Raw genomic sequence first — 19,915 nt, forward strand, 5'->3', positions numbered from 1 at the left:
ATCCAGCCTCGTCTTTGGCGCCGGATTGAATTCATCTCCTCCGGAGGCCAAGAATCCCGCGTCTTATCTATCGTTCAGCAACAACCTTTCAATGCTAGGCACTGTACTAGTCTTCTCAGGGCTTTCCTGGCTGGGAACCAGACGGGATGATGCCAATCTCAGGTGAGGAATGCAATATGGACACCAGGGACCAGAGAGACCACCTCCCCAGCATCATGGCATTATGGAAATTCACTCAGTCCTCACTCGGTGCCCACACCCCCCTTCCAGAAAACCCCTTCTGATCCCCCTTCCTGGGCGGGGTCTGTCTCAGCTCTGTCTCCCTCTTCAGGGCCTTCTGTGCTGGGCTGACTGTGTCCTGAATCCCAGCTCTCTAAGTTATGGCTATGAATCAAGGGATTTAAAAACGTCAAACCTTATGACCCAACCCCTATACTTCTAGGAATTACTCTGAGAAAATTACCAGAGGTGCAAAGGTTTATATATGGGTATTAATTCGAGGTTATTTGTGGAAGAAAAAATTGTAAGACTCTTCAAGTGCAACCATAGCAGAATGTTTAAATAAATTCTGGTGGAGCCCAATGACAGATTCTGACACAGTCATTAGATATCTTATCTTTGGAGAATATTTGATGATTTGAAATGCTCACACTGTAATTAATAGGAAAAGGCAGAACAAATAAGTTTGTATTCAGTGTAATCCTAGTTTTAAAGGTTTTTTTCTTATGGATATATGAATAAATATGTATATAGAGAATTGTGGAAAACTATAAAAAATATTAGCTAACAATTGATTCTCTGGGAGATGGGATTATAGATAAATACTGTTTTCTTGATTATTCTTTCCAATAATGGTTAATAGTTCTATGATGAACATGGTTTTGAAATTTTAAAAATATTATTTTTGAGAAACGGAAGATCATGTGGCTTCAGATAGAGCACAGAGGAGAAGGGCCCCCGCCCGAGGGCAGGAAGTGAGGAATCGTGGATGGGGCGGGACCCAGGTGGGCGGTCAGGCAGAGAGGGTGGAGCTGAGAATCTTGGGGACAGTCACCTGATGGCAGAGGTGGCTGAGGGAGGCGGGGACTGAGGGGCCCTGACAGGCTTCTGGCTGAGTTGGGTGAACAGCGCCCTACCCTGAGAGACACCCTGAGAGATTGGGAAGATCCGAGAAGGAGGCCGGGGGGTGCGGGAGTGCTGTCAAGGGGCTTGTCTGGATGTTAGTGGGCATCCATGGGGTGCCAAGATGGGCCCGGTCCTGAGCAGCTGGAAAATAAGCGGTGACAAATGCCAATATTTTATTGGACCTGTGTTTTGATAAAAAAAAAAAAAAAGAAAAAACATTAAAGAGACAAATCACAGCAAATGGGGAGTTTACAAATGCTGCAGTGTTACTTACGGCTGCTCTTTAAGCCCTGGGCTGTGTCAAGGTCTCATTGTTTCCTGTGAAGGAGAGAGAACGGGAGGGGAAGGGAGAAAGGCCAGGGGACCTGCAGAAACTCACCCACCCCCTCATCCCTGACTTCGCCTCCCCAGCAAGTGTCCGGCGCGTCACCCTCTACAGCAATTCACTTTCCTTAACCGTTCATGAGGGCAGGTCCCCACAGCACTCTTGCCAGGAGACACCCAGGACACCCAGGCCGAGGCCACGGAGTCACAACCTCCGAGCCTCAGGTCCAGGGGGCAGGGCCGCAGGGAGATCTGGTCTTCAGATTCCTGTCCAGGGTCTCTCCTGTGCCCACCTCACCCAGCCGGGCCCTCCTGGGGCAGCACAGGGAGCCTGGGGACTCTGAATCTGCATCGTGCCAAGTCTGCAAACTTGTGTTGTTGCAGAGGCCGAACTTTAAATTGGACAGGGACTGTGAGGTCCCTGAGGGCAGGGAGCAGGAGAGATGTCTCCGTGGCAGGGGACCAGGAGGCTGGGCCTCGGGGGCTCGGGGCCTCGATCCTGGCCCAGCCCAGCACACTGCGTCTGCTGGGAATGCACTCAGCACTCCTCACTCTGCTCTCCCCAGCCTTGGGTCACCACACCTGTCATCTGCTCAGTCACCTGCTGACACCCAGGTCACTGGGCCAACAGGTAGGAGGCAAGGAGAATCCATCTGGCATGTTGACTCGTCTCATGAAATCTTTTTTAAACATACAAAAACCAGAATATCTGCTTGGAGAAGGGAACATAATGATATTAATGATATCGGTTACCACTTACTGAATATTCACCCTGGGCCAAGCTCTGGGCTAAGACCTCTCACTGGATCCTCAAAATCATCCCATGAGGAGATCCTACTCTTATCTCTACAGGTAAGGAGGCTGAGGCTGAGAAAGCCATGAGCAAGTGGCAGGTCTCAGACCTGGGCTTGGTGGTCTGACTCCAAAGCCCACCCTCACTGGCTCTGCCATCACAGTGAGTTCCATGACGCGGGTTGTGGATACGGGCACTTCTGGGACATTGTAACAGGAGCTGCTCTTCTTGTGCCCGTCAGCTTCCTTTAAAATCATTTCTGAAGCTTAAATGAGTATTAAATTGTTCAAACTAGATTTACCAGCCAATGAAACTGACATGATATTTACCTGGGTCGGAAGTTGCTAGAAAGTTGACAGAATGTTATGGAGGTGGTCCAGAGTACCAGAGATCACATATTGAATGGCTCCATTTCACACAAGGAGAAACTCAACCAAGGTCATTCAGGAGAAAGGGAACAAGGGCAAGAATCAAACCTGGATCCTCACTCTCAGCCAGGGGCTCCTACCATGGCATCAAACTGCCTTTCAGGAGGAGTAAAACTGGGGAGAGAAGTAGACAGTGATTCTCAGAGACACAAAATCTCCTATCACTCTGTAAACCTGACTTTCCAGGACATGACGGAATGAGAGACCTGTCAGACAAGATGCTAGAGTGGTTTCCTGAAACTACTGCAAAACACCATTGTACCAAAATGCTCCACAGCGTGTCTGGTCCTCCTCCTCTGGGCAAACGGGAGGATTACACAGGGCAGCAGGCTGTGGACAGATGGGGCACACCTCACTTCTGGGTCAGAACAGTGACCTGTCAGTGTAAGAAGTTCTGCTGGGTTCTTCCCCAGCTGTAAGAACTGGATGATATCCCAGAGGGTGGAGCCAGGTTCTCTGAGGATGACAACCTGGAACAGAGCCCCCTGCAATCTACACGAAGGATGAGAACTAAACCTCTGTCCTGGTAAGCTGCTAAAATCATGAGGCTGTGTGTTACTGCAGCAAGACTCTGCGCATCTCTTTTTTTTTTTTTCAATGTAAGATCTTTTTTATTTTCAAACTTTAAGCTCTTTATTTTGTCTTGGGGTATAACTGATAAACAATATTGAGCTAGTTTCAGGTGAGCAGGGAAGGGACTCAGTCATACAGATCCGTGTGCCGGTTCACCCACTACCCCTCCCCACTATCCAGGCTGGCACATAACATTGGATAGAGTTCCATGTGTTGTGCAATATGTCCTTGTTGGTTATCCATTTTGAAAACAGGCAAAGCTCAGCTCATCTTAATCGATGGACCAAGAGAACCACAGCTGCTGTCTGTGGGGCCAGCCTGAGGCCGTGTTGCAGTCCCAGCTGTCAGTAACCTGGCATCATTGTATTTTGTAGACACAGCCTTACTTCTCTGAGGTCACAAGCCTACAGCTTCATAGGCTGTTCCTGATTCCCATGAATGTATTCTGATCAGATTTGCTTCATTGCAAGGAAACCCACCTGTCTCCTCATTCAGCTCTTGAGAGAGAGCAGTTGTTCTTGCATGGAGAAAATGGAACCCCCAAATCTCTCGTCCCTGTATCTCATCCTGTGTGTGAACATGGGTGAAAGGGGAAGGAGGGTGATTTCAAGGTAGGAAATCTGGGATGAGGATTTTAGCAGAAGGAAAGCACTAGATCTCAAATGGCAGCTCCTGTGTGGGGTGCTGGAGGGGCTGGGGGTAAATCGCACAGAGCCTGTGATTTCTGCAGCTCACGGTGAGACGTCACACAAACACAGCAGATTGATCGAGCTCACAGCTGTGAGCATCGTGTGTCAGGACGGTCAGTGCTGTGGGGATGTCTGAGAAGGTGACCCAGCAACGGAGGTGGGTGTGAGCGGAGCCTTGGAGGATGGGTGGGAGAGAAAGGGGCTCCGGCCTGAGGAAAGCAGGAGAAGAGGGAGGTAACAAGAGCTGTGGGGTTTGTCCACCAGCAGGGACTGGTGTGCTGGAGCAGCCCGCGCAAAACGATGTTTAAGAGGTGAGGGCAGGCACAGGCCAGAGGCTGATGACAAAGCCCTCCCATGTCCATGGCATTGCCAACTGGTCTCTCTGATGGAGACAAGGGTGGGGAAGAGAAAAGCAGAGTCAGGCTGTATCCCGTCTTTTATCTGCCTGGAAACTCCCCCACACCTGTATCCGGGGTCACTACTGGAGGTTACCAGTTCTTTATGCAGCAACACATCAAGAAAGAGCAACTTCTGAGATTTGAATATTAAGTTGAAACATGAAGTCGCTCAGTCGGGTCTGACTCTTTGTAACCCCATGGACAGAAGCCTACTGGGCTTCTCCATCAATGGGATTTTCCAGGCAAGAGTAGCTGGAGTGGGCTGCCATTTCAAGAGGCAGGATTAATCTAGCCACATGAAGTCATGACCTAGGCTCCCTTTTTTTGTTTGTTTTATTATGCAGCATTTTATATTTTTTTAAAAATTATCTTCATGGAATACATTTTCACATCAGAAATTCCCAGTGGGAAAACAACAGCTTATCACTTATAATTTTATATTTGTGGACAGATTTTTTAGGACAAGTGAAATAAACACATTTGAGCATTAAGTCTTGGTTTAGAATCTGTAACAATTTGAAGCATCTATAAAGGGACCTCTTCCCTAAATGGAACTTCTATACATTCAGAAGCTCTCCAGGCTCTTCTTCCTAGGATTTAGAAATCAGTAATGTGAAATATCAGCATTTCTAATTTTCAAATTTCCCTAAGACATGTAACCCTCAGTAACTGGTATCAACTGAACAGAGGGGGAGGTTTACAAAAACTAAACACTGCCTAATTTTCTGCAGTCTTTACTTACGAATTAAGTCTTTCCCTTTCTCCATCATCCTAGGACAAATATAGATGTTTGATCAGATATTGAGGGTTATAAAGCTGAATTCCCTTTAAGAGTTTGATAAATTAAAAGACAAAAAGCTCATATATAATGTTCAGTTATACCATGAGACTTGTGAAAAGCTGAGACACTCCATTAGCTCCCCAGAATACAGAATTCAGTCTTATAATTTCTTAAGATCCAACTTCCCTCAATCTTTGTTCAAAGATTAAATGCTAAAAACAATCAGGTGATTGGGAGAAGAGGTTTGTCTCACCAATGTTTTTCCTTCTTATTGTGAGCTGTAATGGCATGACAGAGCAGAGGCAAGGAGGTGTACAATCAGTTCTCAAGGTATTAAGTCTAAAAGGTCAGAGTTTCCACAGCATAGCCACAGCTTTGCAGATGCCCACGTCATGATAGTTGACATAACAGAACATGCTGGACCCCCGCCTGCACACCCCCATGTACTTCTTCCTCAGCAACCTCGCCCTCATGGACATCTGTGGCACATCCTCCTTCGTGCCTCTCATGCTGGTCCACTTCCTGGAAACCCAGAGCACCATCTCCTTCCCTGGTTGTGCCCTGCAGATGTACCTGACCCTGGCGCTGGGCTCCACGGAGTGCGTGCTCCTGGCCATGATGGCGTGTGACCGGTATGTGGCCATCTGCCAGCCGCTTCGCTACTCGGAGCTCATGAGTCGGCACACGAGCTTGTGGATGGCGGCGCTGAGCTGGGGGGCAAGCTTTGCCAACTCCCTTCTCCATTCCAGTCTCACCTGGAGCCTCCCCTTCTGTGGCCACAATATCATCAACCACTTCTTCTGTGAGATCTTGGCAGTGCTGAAACTAGCCTGTGGGGACATCTCTCTCAACGTGCAGCTATTAATGGCGGCTTCAGCTGTCCTGACGCTGTCTCCGCTGCCGCTCATCTTCCTGTCCTACGTGTTCATCCTCACTGCCATCCTGAGGGTGCCCTCTGCTGCTGGCCGGCACAAAGCCTTCTCTACCTGCTCTGCCCACCTCTCAGTGGTGGTGATTTTCTATGGGACCCTCTCCTTCATGTACTTCAAGCCCAAGGCCAAGGACCTCAACTTGGATAAGCTTATTGCATTGTTCTATGGGATCGTGACCCCCTCGCTGAACCCCATCATCTACAGCCTGAGGAAGGCGGAGGTGAAAGCTGCCACCATAGCTCTGCTGAGGGGAGATCTCCTCTCCAGGAAGATGTCCCGCTTTCCTGTTGTTCTCTAAGTCCGTCAGGCAGGTGCGTGCATGCTGAGTCGCTTTAGTCCTGTCCAAGTCTTTGGAAATCTATGGACTCTAGCGCGACAGGCTTCTTTGTCCATGGCACTCTCCAGGCAAGAATACTCAAATAGGTTGATGTGTCCTCCTCCAGAGGATCTTCCTGACCCAGGTATCGATCCAGGACCTTTTATATGTCCTGTATTGGCAGGGGTGTTCTTTACCACTAGCACCACCTGAGAAACCTAGTTGTACAGTGCGTGACTTCAAAATTGGAGAGGCTTAAAAACACACAGGTTGTTTTTCTTGCTTATACTGCAGGTCCATCAGAGATTGGATGAGGGATCTACTTCATCTTTTCATCCTGTAGGCCTCAAGTTGATAAAGCATCTGCCGTATGGCACACTGCTGGTAAAATGGCAAAAGAAGAAGAGAAGATGACAAAGCCTGTTTGGATTCTTGCAGCTTCCACTCAGAAATGACCTCTTGCTTCCACTTCTACCTCCTTGGCCAATCATTCAGGGCACAGCCCAGAGCTGACACCAAGGTTTGGGCATGCCCACAGACCCCACATCTGAAGGGAGGGGTAAGACTGAGGATTTCCTCAAGAGCCTGGTGACAATGCCACTACCCTACACTCAACCCAGGAGCTACTAGAGATTTCTAGAGCTTTAACTTTCTGGCCAGCCGTCCCTCACTGGCTGTGTCCAGGTTAATCACCCCGGGGAGCACTGGTTAGCAGGCTTGTGAGTCTCTGGACTGGAGTATCCCGCTAGGTTAGAACCGGCCCTCCTAGCGCTTACTTGCTGTCAGGTTTGGGGCTCGGGTTGAGCACGAGAGAGTCTGGAGGAGACGGGTAGGCCGAGGCAAGCAGCGCTGAGGCTGCAGGGCCTCCCCCTTGTCAATGCAGCCCCCGGGCTCCTGCCAGGCCACCGGCAGCTGCTCCGAGCCCCGAGCGAGGGGCCCTCCAACGCAGCGAGTGCCAGCTCCTCCCACACGTCACCAGTGTCAGTGAGTCCACTGCGGTGAAGGCCAGACACGGGTTCCGTGTGTCCCCTGGTGCTGGCCTGTCCTCACCTCCCCCTTCACGCCACCGCGAGCAGCTTCAGCCCCGACCCCAGGTGCAGAGGCCGAGCCTGGCTCAGGCTTCTCCTGCAGCTCCACGGGCGGCAGCCCTGCTCTCCACAGCGAAGCCTTACGTCACTCACGCTGGGCCTGCTCCTTTGGCCAGACACTGGCCGATTCACCACTCCAGAACCTAGGTTTGCTCCCCATTATCAGAGCAGAAAGCCCAAATTCTTCAGCTGAGTCCTCAGAACTAGAAAACTGGGCTCTCTGCTTTCTCAGCCCGACATCCCACTCACCTCTGCACGCAGTCGACCCCTCGCTCGTGTCTGACTGTGTCGCATCTTGGTTGGTTGCTCATGCTGTTCTCTGGTGAGACCTGGGACTTTGTTGTCAAGGCAGCTTAGACCCCGTCTCTCCCACACAGCCTTTCCTGGCCCTTTAAAGCGGATCTCTCCTTTGTGTCCCGCTGCACTTTGTTGGAAGCTTCCCCTCCGTATCTCTCCCTGTCTCCTTTGCATCCATGATATTTCACAACAATGTGGGCGCTTCGAGGGCAGGGCTCTGTAGGGGCCTGTCTCCTCGGCTTGCATAGAGCTTTCCCGAGAGAGGGTTACTGGACTGACTGTCACTCAGGAGCCGTCCCCTGTCACACCTGGGGACTGGATCCTGTGCTGCTCCAGGCAGTTCAGGGGCTTAGTCTGAACATGTGGACAGACACGAGTGGGGAGCAGCAGGATCTCGTGGCCACGGCCCTGCCTTCCAGGAACTCACAGAAACAAGTGAGGAGACAGCAAAGGACCCTCATTTGTGTAGCCAGGAGACCAGGGTTCCAGACCTGGTTCAGCTGCTCTGCCCGGCGAGGTCTTCCTGCTGGCCCTTCCCCTCCAGGAATCCCAAAGGCACCTCACATAATCTGCCCACAGCTGAACTCACCCCTCTGCCCCCAAAGGTCTGTCACCCTCTCAGGGAACAGCGCACACTCTCCCTAAGTCCCCAGCCAGAAACCGGGCAGTCATCAGGGTCGTCCTCTCACCCTCACCGCCCCACACAGCCAATCGCTCACCACGGCCCAGAGCATCCACCTCAAGCAGCTCCTGGTCAGTCGTCTCCTTCCTCTGATGCCGCCACAACCTCCTCTCTCTCTCCGATAGTGCAACAGCTATGCCAGACTCTAAAATCCATCCTCTGCACTAACTAAAAAAAGAGAAAAAGTAAATAAACCTGTCTGAGAAAAGAAAACAAAAAGCCACACCAATCCAATATTACTACTTATCTGCTTAAATCCCTAAAGGTCACCATTGATCATCTCTCCTAGGATAAAAGCCAGATCCCATCCACCTGCCCAACCTCATCACTGGCTGCTTATCTCCACCCCATTCCACCCACAGACATCTTCCAGACCCAGTTCCCCGTGAATATCAGTCTTTCCCACCCCTCTGTCTCCCCCTTGCTCTTGCCTCTCAAATCCAAACACCTCTGGACCTTCAGCTAACATACACTGGACACTTATCTCACACCAGGCCAGGCACTATACTAGAGTTTTGAGAGATTTCCCGGCTAGGAATCAGATGGGGTGATGGAAATACAGGTGAGGAATGCAATATGGACACTGGGGACCATAGACACCAGTCCCTCAGCATCTTAGCGCTGTGATAACTCATTCAATCCTCTCTCAATGCCTCCACCCAGCCCCCTTCCAGAAAGCCCCTTCTGACCCCTCTTTCCCGAGCAGGCTCTGTCTCAGCTCTGTCTCCCTCTTCAGGGCCTTCTGTGCTCAGCTAACTGGGTCCTGAATCCCAGCTATTTAGATTATGGGCATGAAGCAAGAGATTTTAAAGGTCATACCTTTTGACCCGACACCTTTACTTCTAAGGACAAAATTACTAGAGGTGCAAAGATGTATGTAAAGTATATATATGGATGTTACTCACAGAGTTATCTGTGGTAACAAAAATTGGTAATTCTTAAAGTGCAACCATAGCAGAATGTTTAAATAAGTCTTGGTGGAGACAATGATAGACTGTGACACAGCCATTAGAAATCTCACTTTTTGAAGAATATTTGATAATTTGAAATGCTCCCACTGTAATTAATAGAAAAAAGTAGTACATGTAACTTGTACTCAGTATAATCCTAATTTTAAAGGAATTATTCTTAACATATTTGAATAAGTATGTATATAGAAAATCCTGAGACAAAGGATTAACCTCAAAAATATACAAGCAACTCCTGCAGCTCAATTCCAGAAAAATAAATGACCCAATCAAGAAATGGGCCAAAGATCTAAACAGACATTTCTCCAAAGAAGACACACAGATGGCTAACAAACACATGAAAAGATGCTCAACATCACTCATTATCAGAGAAATGCAAATCACAACCTCAATGAGGTACCATTACACGCCAGTCAGGATGGCTGCTATCCAAAAGTCTACAAGCAATAAATGCTGGAGAGGGTGTGGAGAAAAGGGAACCCTCTTACACTGTTGGTGGGAATGCAAACTAGTACAGCCGCTATGGAAAACAGTGTGGAGATTCCTTAAAAAACTGGAAATAGAACTGCCATATGACCCAGCAATCCCACTCCTAGGCACACACACCAAGAAAACCAGATCTGAAAGAGACACGTGTACCCCGATGTTCATCACAGCACTGTTTATAATTGCCAGGACATGGAAGCAACCTAGATGCCCATCAGCAGACAAATGGATAAGAAAGCTGTGGTACATATACACCATGGAATATTACTCAGCCATTAAAAAGAATTCATTTGAATGAGTTCTAATGAGCCGGATGAAACTGGAGAGCATTATACAGAGTGAAGTAAGCCAGAAAGATAAAGACCAACACAGTATACTAACGCATATATATGGAATTTTTTAAAATGGTAACAAAAAATAAAAAATATAAAAAGATAGTAATGATAACCCTATATTCAAAACAGAAAAAGAGACACAGATAAACAGAACAGACTTTTGGACTCTCTGGGAGAAGGTGAGGGTGGGATGTTCAGAGAGAACAGCATTGAAACAAGTATACTATCAAGGGTGAAACAGATCACCAGCCCAGGTTGGATGCATGTGATGGGTGCTCAGGGCTGGTGCACTGGGAAGACCCAGAGGGATGGAATGGAGAGGGAGGCAGGAGAGGGGATCGAGATGGGGAACACATGTAAATCCAAGGCTGATTCATGTCTATGTATGGCAAAACCCACTACAATATTGTAAAGTAATTAGCCTCCAACGAATAAAAATAAATGGGGGGGAACAAAAAGAAAATCTTAGAAAAATAGGGCAAAATATTAGCTAACAATTATTTCCTCTGGGAGATGGGGTTCCAGATAAGTACTGTTTTCTCAATTATTCTTTCCAAAATTGTTCAATACTTCTAAAATGAACATGACTTTGAACTTAACAGTACTATTATTTTTGAGAAATGGAAGATCATGTGGCTCCAGATATAGCACAGAGGAGAAGGGCTTCTGCCCGAGCCCAGGAAGTGAGGCGGCCCGGATGGAGCCTGACCCAGATCGGCGGTCAGACAGAGAGGGTGGAGCTGAGAGCTCCTGGGGACATTGGGCTGACGGCAGAGATGGCGGAGGAAGGAGGAGACTGTGGTTTGCGCTTGAACTTCTGGGTTCTTTGGGTGGGTATCGCATCACCCTGAGAGACGCTCTGAGAGATGGGCAAGATGAGACAAGCAGGTTGGGGGAGGTGGGAGGGCTGGCTAGGACCCTGTTTGGGGCATCCACAGGATGGCAAGACGGCCCCAGTCCTGAGCACCTGGAGAATGAGTGCTGACAATCCTCCAATATTTGATTCTGACCTGTGCTCCTGAGAAAATGTTCCAAGAGACAAATCATAGTATAATGGGAGAATCTGCAACAGCTGCGGTGTTATTTGAGGCTGATCCTTAGTCCCCGAGCTGCCTCAGGTTGTCATGTTTCCTGTGAAGGAGAGAGAATGGCACGGGAAGGCAAACAGAAAGGGACCTGCAGACACTCACACGACCATAAACCCCCGACTTCACGCCGCCACAAGGGTCCAGGCCTCACCCTGACAGCAATCCCTTTTCTTAACCTTCGCTGCTGGCTCAGTGGTACAGAACCCGCCTGCCAATGCAGGAGACACAGATTCCATCCCTGGGTCGGGAAGAGCCCCTGAGAAGGGAATGGCAACTCAGTCCAGTATTTCTGTGTAGGAAATCCCGTGGACGGAGTAGCCTGTGGGCTACAGTCCATGGGTCCCTTAAGAGTCGGACACAACTTACAAATAAACTATAACAACAACCTTTCATGAGTGCAGGTTCCCACAGCACTCGTGTGAGGACACCCCATTCCATAGCCCAGGACGCCCACCTGAAGGACACAGGAGTCACAGCCCCTGAGCCTCAGGTCCAAGGGGCAGGGCTGCAGGGAGACCCGGTCTTCAGATTCCTGTCCAGGGTCTCTCCTGTGCCCACCTCACCCACCTGGGCCCTCCTGGGGCAGCACAGGGAAGCCGGGGTCTCTGAAGACACATTGTGCCAAGTCTGCAAACTTGTGTCTTTGCAGAGTCTGAACTTTAAATTGGGCAGGGATTGCAAGGTCCCTGAGGGCAGGGAGCAGGAGAGATGTCTCCGTGGCAGGGGACCAGGAGGCTGGGCCTCAGGGCCTCGGGGCCTCGATCCTGGCCCACCCCAGCACAGCGCGTCTGCTGGGAATGCACTCAGCACTTCTCACTCTGCTCGTCCCAGCCTTGGGTCACCACACCTGTCATCTGCTCAGCCACCTGCTGACACCCAGGTCACTGGGCCAACAGGTAGGAGGCAAGGAGAATCCATCTGGCATGTTGACTCATCTCATGAAATCTTTTTTAAACATACAGAGACCAGAATATCTGCGTGGAGAAGGGAACATAATGATATTAATAATATTGGTTACCACTTACTGAATATTCACCCTGGGCCAAGCTCTGTGCTAGGACCTTTCACTGGATCCTCAAAATCATCCCATGAGGAAATGCTACTCTTATTGCTACAGGTAAGGAGGCTGAGGCTGAGAAAGCCATGAGCAAGTGGCAGGTCTCAGACCTGGGCTTGGTGGTCTGACTCCAAAGCCCACCCTCACCGGCTCTGCCATCACAGTGAGGAGAAGTGATGGGGGAATGCAGATGCGGGCAATTCTGGGACATCGTAACAGGAGCTGCTTCTTCTTGTGCCCCTCACCTTCCTTTAAAATCATTTCTGAAGCTTAAATGAGTATTAAATTGTTCAAACTAGATTTACCAAGCAATGAACCTGACATGATATTTACCTGGGTCCAAAGTTCCTAGAAAGAGAGGGAAAGTTTTGGAGATGGTCCAGAGTACCAGAGATCACATAATGAATGGCTCCATTTCACACAAGGAGAAACTCAACCAAGGTCATTCAGGAGAAAGGGAACAAGAGCAAGAATCAAACCTGGATCCTCATTCCCAGGTCGGGGCTCCTTCCATGGCATCACCCTGCCTCTCAGGAGGAGTAACACTGGGGAGAGAATTAGTGATTCTCAGAGACACGCAGGCTCCTATCACTCTGTAAACCTGATTATCCAGGCTATGATGGAGCGTGAGACCTGGCAGACAGATGTGAGAGTAGTCTCCCGAGTCTACTGCAAACTCCATCGTACCCACCGCCCTGCAGTGCGTCTGGTATGCCTCTGGGTGTGCGGTAGGATTACACAGGGCAGTAGGCTGTGGACAGAGGGGGCGCATCTCGCTTCTGGGTCGGCGCAGTGACCTGCTGGTGTGAGGTGTTCTGCTGTGTTCTTCCCCAGCTGTGAGAACTGACGATGTCCCAGAGGGTGGAGCCAGCATCTCTGAGGGTGACAACCTGGAACAGAGCCCCCTGAAAACCTGCCATGCATATGAAGGGTGAGAGCTAAACCTCTGTCCTGGTAAGACACTAAAATCATGAGTTTGTGTGTTACTGTAGGAAAACTGTGCTCATCTTTTTTTGCTCCACTGTAAAATCTTTTTTTATTTTCAAACCTTAAACTTCTGTATTGGGGTATGGCCGATAATCAATATCGTGGTAGTCTCGGGTGAACAGGGAAGTGACTCAGCCATACACACACATGTAGCCATTCATCCCCAGCCCCTTCCTGTCATCCAGGCTGTCGCGTACCGTTGAGGAGAGTTCCATGTCTTGCACAATCTGTCCTTGTTGGGTATCCGTTTTGAATATAGCCAAAACCCAGTTCATCCTCACTGATGGACTGAATGGACTGCAGCTGCTGCCTCTGGTTCCAGACTGAGCCCGTGTTGCCGTCCGAGCTGTCAGTAACCTGGAAGCATGGCATTTCCTAAACACAGAATCTCATTTCTTTGGGGTCATAAGCCTATTGCCTCATGGGCTCTTCCTAATGTCTGAAAGAATGTCTTCTGATAAGACTCTTAAATTGCAAGGAAACCCACTGCTGTCCTCATCTAGCTCTTCAGAGAGAAGTTCTCACATGCAGGAGATGGCACCCCCAAGGTTGCACCCCCCATGCAGGGACCCTGTGAGCACAGGGGGGCATCCTGGGCCCTGAAATGGGGTGTATCCTGGCAATGGTGCCATGGGAACCTGCAGTCATGAGAGGTTGTTGTTTTAGTCCTCCCGGCAATCACATCCTGCGTGTGCCTGTGGAGAAAAGGAAAGGAGGGTGATTTTAAGGTCAGAAATCTGGGCTCAGGACTGTATCAGAAGGAAAGCACTGGGTCCCACACGGCAGCTCCTGGGTGGGGCACGGGAGAGGTTGGGGGTAAATGGGACACAGCCCTTTGGTTTCCGTGGCTCACAGTCTATCGTGTGAGAGGGAACGACAACACAAGAAACCAACTGTGCTAATGGCTGTGTGAGCGTCATGGTGTCAGGATGGTCAGTGCTGTGGAGACGTCTCAGAAGGCAGCTCCACGGAGGAGGTGTGTATGAGCTGAGCCTTGGAGGATGGGTGGGAGAGAAAGGGTGCTCCAGTCTGAGGAAAGCAGAAGAGGGAGGGAACAGGAGCTGTGGGGTTTGTCCACCAGCGGGGACTGGTCTGCTGAGGCTGGAGCAGGCCCGCACAAAGAGATGTGTAGGAGGTGAGGGCAGGCACAGGCCAGAGGCTCATGACAAAGCCCTCCGATGTCCATGCCATTCCCACCTGGTCTCTCTGAGGGAGACAAGGGTGGGGCAGAGAAAAGCAGAGTTAGGTGGTATCCCATCTTTTATCTGCCTGAAAACTCTCCCCACACCTGTATCCAGGGTCACAATTGGAGGTTGCCAGTTCTTTCTGTAGCAACACACCCAATAAACACCAAGTTCTTATCATGAAATCTTAAATTAAACTGCAGGCTTAATCCAGCCACATGAAGTCATGAACTAGGAGAAATGCTTCCTTTTAAGTTCTGCTTTCCTGACCTCAAGTTGAATTTTGTCTTTATATGCCAGATTCAACAAAAATCTAGATGTTTCTAAAGCCCAGAGAGAGGGATATGACCAAGGTCACCAAGAGGCAAGGGGATGAGTGTAAAGACTGTGAGGGCAGAAGGCACATCTGCCTCTTCTGTGTTCCCAGCACCCAGCACATAGTAGGGGCTCAATAATAATTTCCTGAATGAGTGAATGAAGAAGCCATCACACAGGCAGTTATTTACCTTTTTGCCAAATTTCAGCAAGAGAATCCCTACCTTAAAATGTTTACATGGATTAGATTTATGGTTAATGACTGACCCAGATTAAGCAACTACCCTTGTATGTTTCATGAACTCCCTTAACAATGATCTTGATTTAGGTTGGAGAGGAACAAACAGCATAGGCTCCAGGGAGAAGGGGGTCATGAGAGATGTTGGAGGTCTTGTCTCGGAGGTGGGGAGACAGATCCATCATGTGCCCATGGTTGAAGGTGTAGTCTCTGATTTGCAGCATTGCTAGGAGACTCCCCAGACCTTTTCTCTGTGTGTCTCATCTGGACTACACAGAATCCCCATTGCTCCAAAGGAAACTGAGTCTCAAAGCCCAGGTGACTTGGTCAGCATCACACGTCTGGGTAGTGCTGAACCTGTCATGCAATGCTGGGTTTGAGTCGTGTGCTGACGATCTGTTGGGGGACTGCCCGTGGCAGCATCACTGTGTGAGATGCTGGAAGGAGGTGATGGAGTCAGCTCTCACGTGTGGCAGAGGAGACTGGTGTGCAGGCCAGGAACAGAGGATGGCCGAGGGCTGTGGGAGGAGGAAGGGAGAGGTAACTCGGCAGGGCTCAAGGGGAGAGGAGAAGAGATGCACCGCGCTCTGAAGAGGGGAAGCAGCCCCTTTGCTGGGTAAGAGACGGAGGACCGGCCTGCAGAAGGGAACTTCTTGCGCAAAGAGGCAGCTCTGGGAAAGGACGTGGTTTATTCAGAAGAGGGTGAGCCCATCGGCCCTACAGGGATAGATGCAATTGAGCAAGAGGAATGAAGGGGAGCTGGAGGGGGAAACGGCAGCCCGCTTCAGTTCTCTTGCCTGGAAAATGCCATGGACAGAGGGGCTTGGCGGGATACAGTCCATGGGGTCACAAGGAGTGGGACACGACTGGATGACTGAGCACGCACGTGGAGGACAGACACAGCCTGAGGACAGACAGGACTCTCAAGCGGACAGGACACTGGCCTCACAGGCGGGGTGGCTGTGAAGGGACGGAGGGAGGGGTCCTATGTGTCCCTCAGACCAGGGATCACAGGGGCCACAAGACAGCTTTCCATCTAACACTTGACACTTGGCTCCCTCCTGACACTGGCATTTCCCAATGGGCTGGGACCAGCTCAGAAGAGAGATGGAGGCTCCTGGGCAAAGTTGCGGCCTCTTCCCCTGCTCCCTTTATAGAGCTGGTCAGTGACCCAGGACACCTCTGCCAGATTACAACCTGCCTTTCCCTTCTGTGTAATATTACTGTCAATATCATTCATCCTAAAAAGCTATATGGAGGCCAAGAGGAGACTCACTTGGGTTTTAGGACCAGGGTTAAATGTTGTGACCTGTGGCTCTATTGGGATATGTATATTCTTGTATATTCTTTTAAAAATCAATGCATGGTCTCTGATCTTAAGGAGGGATACCAGAAATAAGGCTTGTGCATCCTATGCAATAGAAATGTTCAACCTTTATGCCCGAAGGAATGAGGTGACCATCACTAATCACCCACCTGCCTTCCCAAGTTCATCTCACTTAATTTGAGAAAGAGGAGCAGCCCTTCTCACAATTGTGGCCTCTTTTTGTCCATGTATTTCTCTTACTGCTATAGTCCAGCATCTAAAGAACACCCAGAAAAAGGCAGGTACTCATCAAATCCTCAGTGAGTGAATGCACCTGAAGTCCTATGGGCATCATTCAATCACATGAAGTCATAACCTAGTAAACATGATTCCTCTTAACTGCCAACAACACACACACACACAAAAAAGGAGTATGGGAAACGTGAATTCCACTCTATTGTCTCCACAGAACCCTCCTGGGGAAAAGAGAGAAGAGCCTAGGTGATTAGAATGGACCCCATCTCCTGTAAGTTACACCAGAACTATAGAACTGAGGGGGCTGGCTTGAAGACCTGAAGTCCCCTCTCTCATTGTTCCGATCGTGAACCTGAGTTCCAGATGCAAGGCTGACTGGCCCCAGGCCACACATCCACGCTGCTTGGCTCCCAGGCCCCCTGGTGCTTTACCCAACACCTTCATGGTGCAGGTGGGAAAAGAGGGAGAATGAGATGAATGGAGACTGAGATGAATGGGGCGAACCAGTCGGTTGTGACAGAGTTTGTCCTGCTGGGGCTACATGACCACCACAACCTAGAGATGGTCCTGTTTGTGCTCTGCCTGGGCATCTACTCCATGAACGTGCTGGGGAACGCCCTCCTCATCGGGCTGAACATGCTGGACCCCCGCCTGCACACCCCCATGTACTTCTTCCTCAGCAACCTCGCCCTCATGGACATCTGTGGCACATCCTCCTTCGTGCCTCTCATGCTGGTCCACTTCCTGGAAACCCAGAGCACCATCTCCTTCCCTGGCTGTGCCCTGCAGATGTACCTGACCCTGGCACTGGGCTCCACGGAGTGCGTGCTCCTGGCCATGATGGCGTGTGACCAGTATGTGGCCATCTGCCAGCCGCTTCGCTACTCAGAGCTCATGAACCGGCAGACCTGCATGTGGATGGCAGCGCTGAGCTGGGGGACAGCCTTTGCCAACTCCCTTCTCCAATCCATTCTCACCTGGAGCCTCCCCTTCTGTGGCCACAATATCATCAACCACTTCTTCTGTGAGATCTTGGCGGTGCTGAAACTAGCCTGTGGGGACATCTCTCTCAATGCACTGCTAATAATGGCGGCTTCAACTGTCCTGACGCTGGCCCCGCTGCTGCTCATCTTCCTGTCCTACGTGTTCATCCTCACTGCCATCCTGAGGGTGCCCTCTGCTGCCGGCCGGCACAAAGCCTTCTCTACCTGCTCTGCCCACCTCACAGTGGTGGTGATTATCTATGGGACTATCTCCTTCATGTACTTCAAGCCCAAAGCCAAGGACCTCACTTTGGATAAGCTTCTTGCATTGTTCTACGGGTCGTGACCCCCTCGCTGAACCCCATCATCTACAGCCTGAGGAATGCAGAGTGAAAGCTGCTGCCATAGCTCTGCTGAGGGGAGATCTCTCTCTCCAGGAAGATGTCCCGCTTTCCTCTTGTTCTCTAAGTCCATCAGGCGGGACAGGGCAGTTACACTGTGGCGTGACTTCAAAATTTAAGTGGTTTAAAAACCACAAGATTTTTCTTCTCCCTTAGCGCTGAGGTCCTCAGAGGTTGTTGGGGCATGTACCTCATCATCTTCATCTTTGTTGGCCCTCGGGTGATAAAGTAACTACCACATTAATGGTAAATGGCAAAAATGAAGGGAAAAATGACAAAGCCATTTGAGGATTCTTAAATTCCCTTCAGATGATGTGTTACTTCCTCTTCCAGCACATACGCTAATGCAAGCACAGGCCAGGGAGGATCACGAGGGAGGGGATGCCCCCCACCCCACACATCTGGAAGGAGGGGAAAGACTGAGGAATCCTGAACGGGTTGGTGAGGACCCCAACCTTACAGTTCACCCAGGAGCTACTAGAGATTGCTAGAGCTTCCATTTTCTGATCAGTTGTCCCTCACCGGCTGCTGTCAAGTTAATCACCGCAGAGAGTGCTGGTAAGCAGGCGTGTGGAGGCTCTGGACTGGGGCGTTCCAACTAGGTCGGATCCAGGCCTCACAGAGCTCTCTTTGCTCTCAGGTTCTGGCTCGGGTTGAGCACGAGAGAGTCTGGAGGAGACGGGAAGGCCGAGGCAGGCAGCCTGAGGCGGCGGGGCCTCCCCCATTGTCACTGCAGCCCCCGGGCTCCTGCCAGGCCGCCTGCAGCTGCTCCGAGCCCCGAGCGAGGGGCCCTCCAACGCAGCGAGTGCCAGCTCCTCCCGCACGTCACCAGTGTCGGGGAGTCCACGGCGGTGAGGCCAGACACGGGTTCCGTGTGTCCCCCCTGGTGCTGGCCTGTCCTCACCTCCCCCTTCACCCACCGCGAGCAGCTTCAGCCCCGACCCCAGGTGCAGAGGCCGAGCCTGGCTCAGGCTTCTCCTGCAGCTCCACGGGCGGCAGCCCTGCTCTCCACAGCGAAGCCTTAAGTCACTCACGCTGGGCCTGCTCCTTTGGCCAGACCCTGGCCGATTCACCGCTCCAGAACCTAGGTTTGCTCCCCATTATCAGAGCAGAAAGCCCATATTCCTCAGCTGAGTCCTCAGAACTCAAAAACCGGGCTCTCTGCTTTCTCAGCCCGACATCCCACTCACCTCTGCATGCAGTCGACCCCTCGCTCGTGTCTGACTGTGTGGCATCTTGGTTGGTTGCTCATGCTGTTCTCTGGTGAGACCTGGGACTTTGTTGTCAAGGCAGCTTAGACCCCGTCTCTCCCACACAGCCTTTCCTGGCCCTTTAAAGCGGTTCTCTCCTTTGCGTCCCACTGCACTTTCTTGGAACCTTTCCCTCCGTATCTATCCCTGTCTCCTTTGCATCCATGATATTTCACAACAATGTGGGCGCTTCGAGGGCAGGACTCCATGGGGGCCTGTCTCCTCAGCTCACACAGAGCTTTCTCGAGAGAGGGTTACTGACCTCAACTGTCACTCAGAAGCTGTCAGCTGTCACACCTGGGGACTGGATCCTGTGCTGCTCCAGGCAGTCAGGGGCTTAGTCTGAATGTGTGGACAGACACGAGTGGGTGCAGCAGGATCTCGTGGCCACGGCCCTGCCTTCCAGGACGTCACCGAAACAAGTGAGGAGACACAAAGGACCCCCATGTGTGCAGCCAGGAGACCAGGGTTCCAGACCTGGTTCTGCTGCTCTGCCCGGGGTGGTCTTCCTGCTGGCCCTTCCTCTGCAGGAAACTCGAAGTCACTTCACACTTAAACTGCCCACAGCTGAACTCACCCCTCTGCCCCCAAAGGGCTGTCACCCTCTCAGGGAACAGCACCCACACTCCCTAAGTC

The 19,915-nt window shown here is 50.7% G+C and overlaps 2 protein-coding genes across 2 annotated transcripts; both read left to right on the forward strand.

Annotated features, from left to right (window-relative positions):
* Positions 1–5,525: 5,525 nt before the first annotated feature.
* LOC122453298 (olfactory receptor 2S2-like) lies at positions 5,526–6,341 on the forward strand. Its single transcript, XM_043487284.1, has one exon. The coding sequence runs from the start codon at positions 5,526–5,528 to the stop codon at positions 6,339–6,341; it is 816 nt and encodes a 271-aa protein (XP_043343219.1).
* Positions 6,342–17,134: 10,793 nt separating this feature from the next.
* On the forward strand, positions 17,135–17,974 carry LOC122453297 (olfactory receptor 13D1-like). Its single transcript, XM_043487283.1, has one exon. It carries the CDS (start codon positions 17,135–17,137, stop codon positions 17,972–17,974), a length of 840 nt encoding a protein of 279 aa, XP_043343218.1.
* Positions 17,975–19,915: the final 1,941 nt, after the last annotated feature.

Source organism: Cervus canadensis, chromosome 14 (assembly GCF_019320065.1).
Source record: "Cervus canadensis isolate Bull #8, Minnesota chromosome 14, ASM1932006v1, whole genome shotgun sequence".
Taxonomy (NCBI): domain Eukaryota; kingdom Metazoa; phylum Chordata; class Mammalia; order Artiodactyla; family Cervidae; genus Cervus; species Cervus canadensis.

Excerpts from the sequence above, each read along its gene's own strand:
- LOC122453298 (XM_043487284.1), top strand. The coding sequence starts at position 5,526 with ATGCTGGACCCCCGCCTGCACACCCCCATGTACTTCTTCCTCAGCAAC.
- LOC122453297 (XM_043487283.1), top strand. The coding sequence starts at position 17,135 with ATGAATGGGGCGAACCAGTCGGTTGTGACAGAGTTTGTCCTGCTGGGG.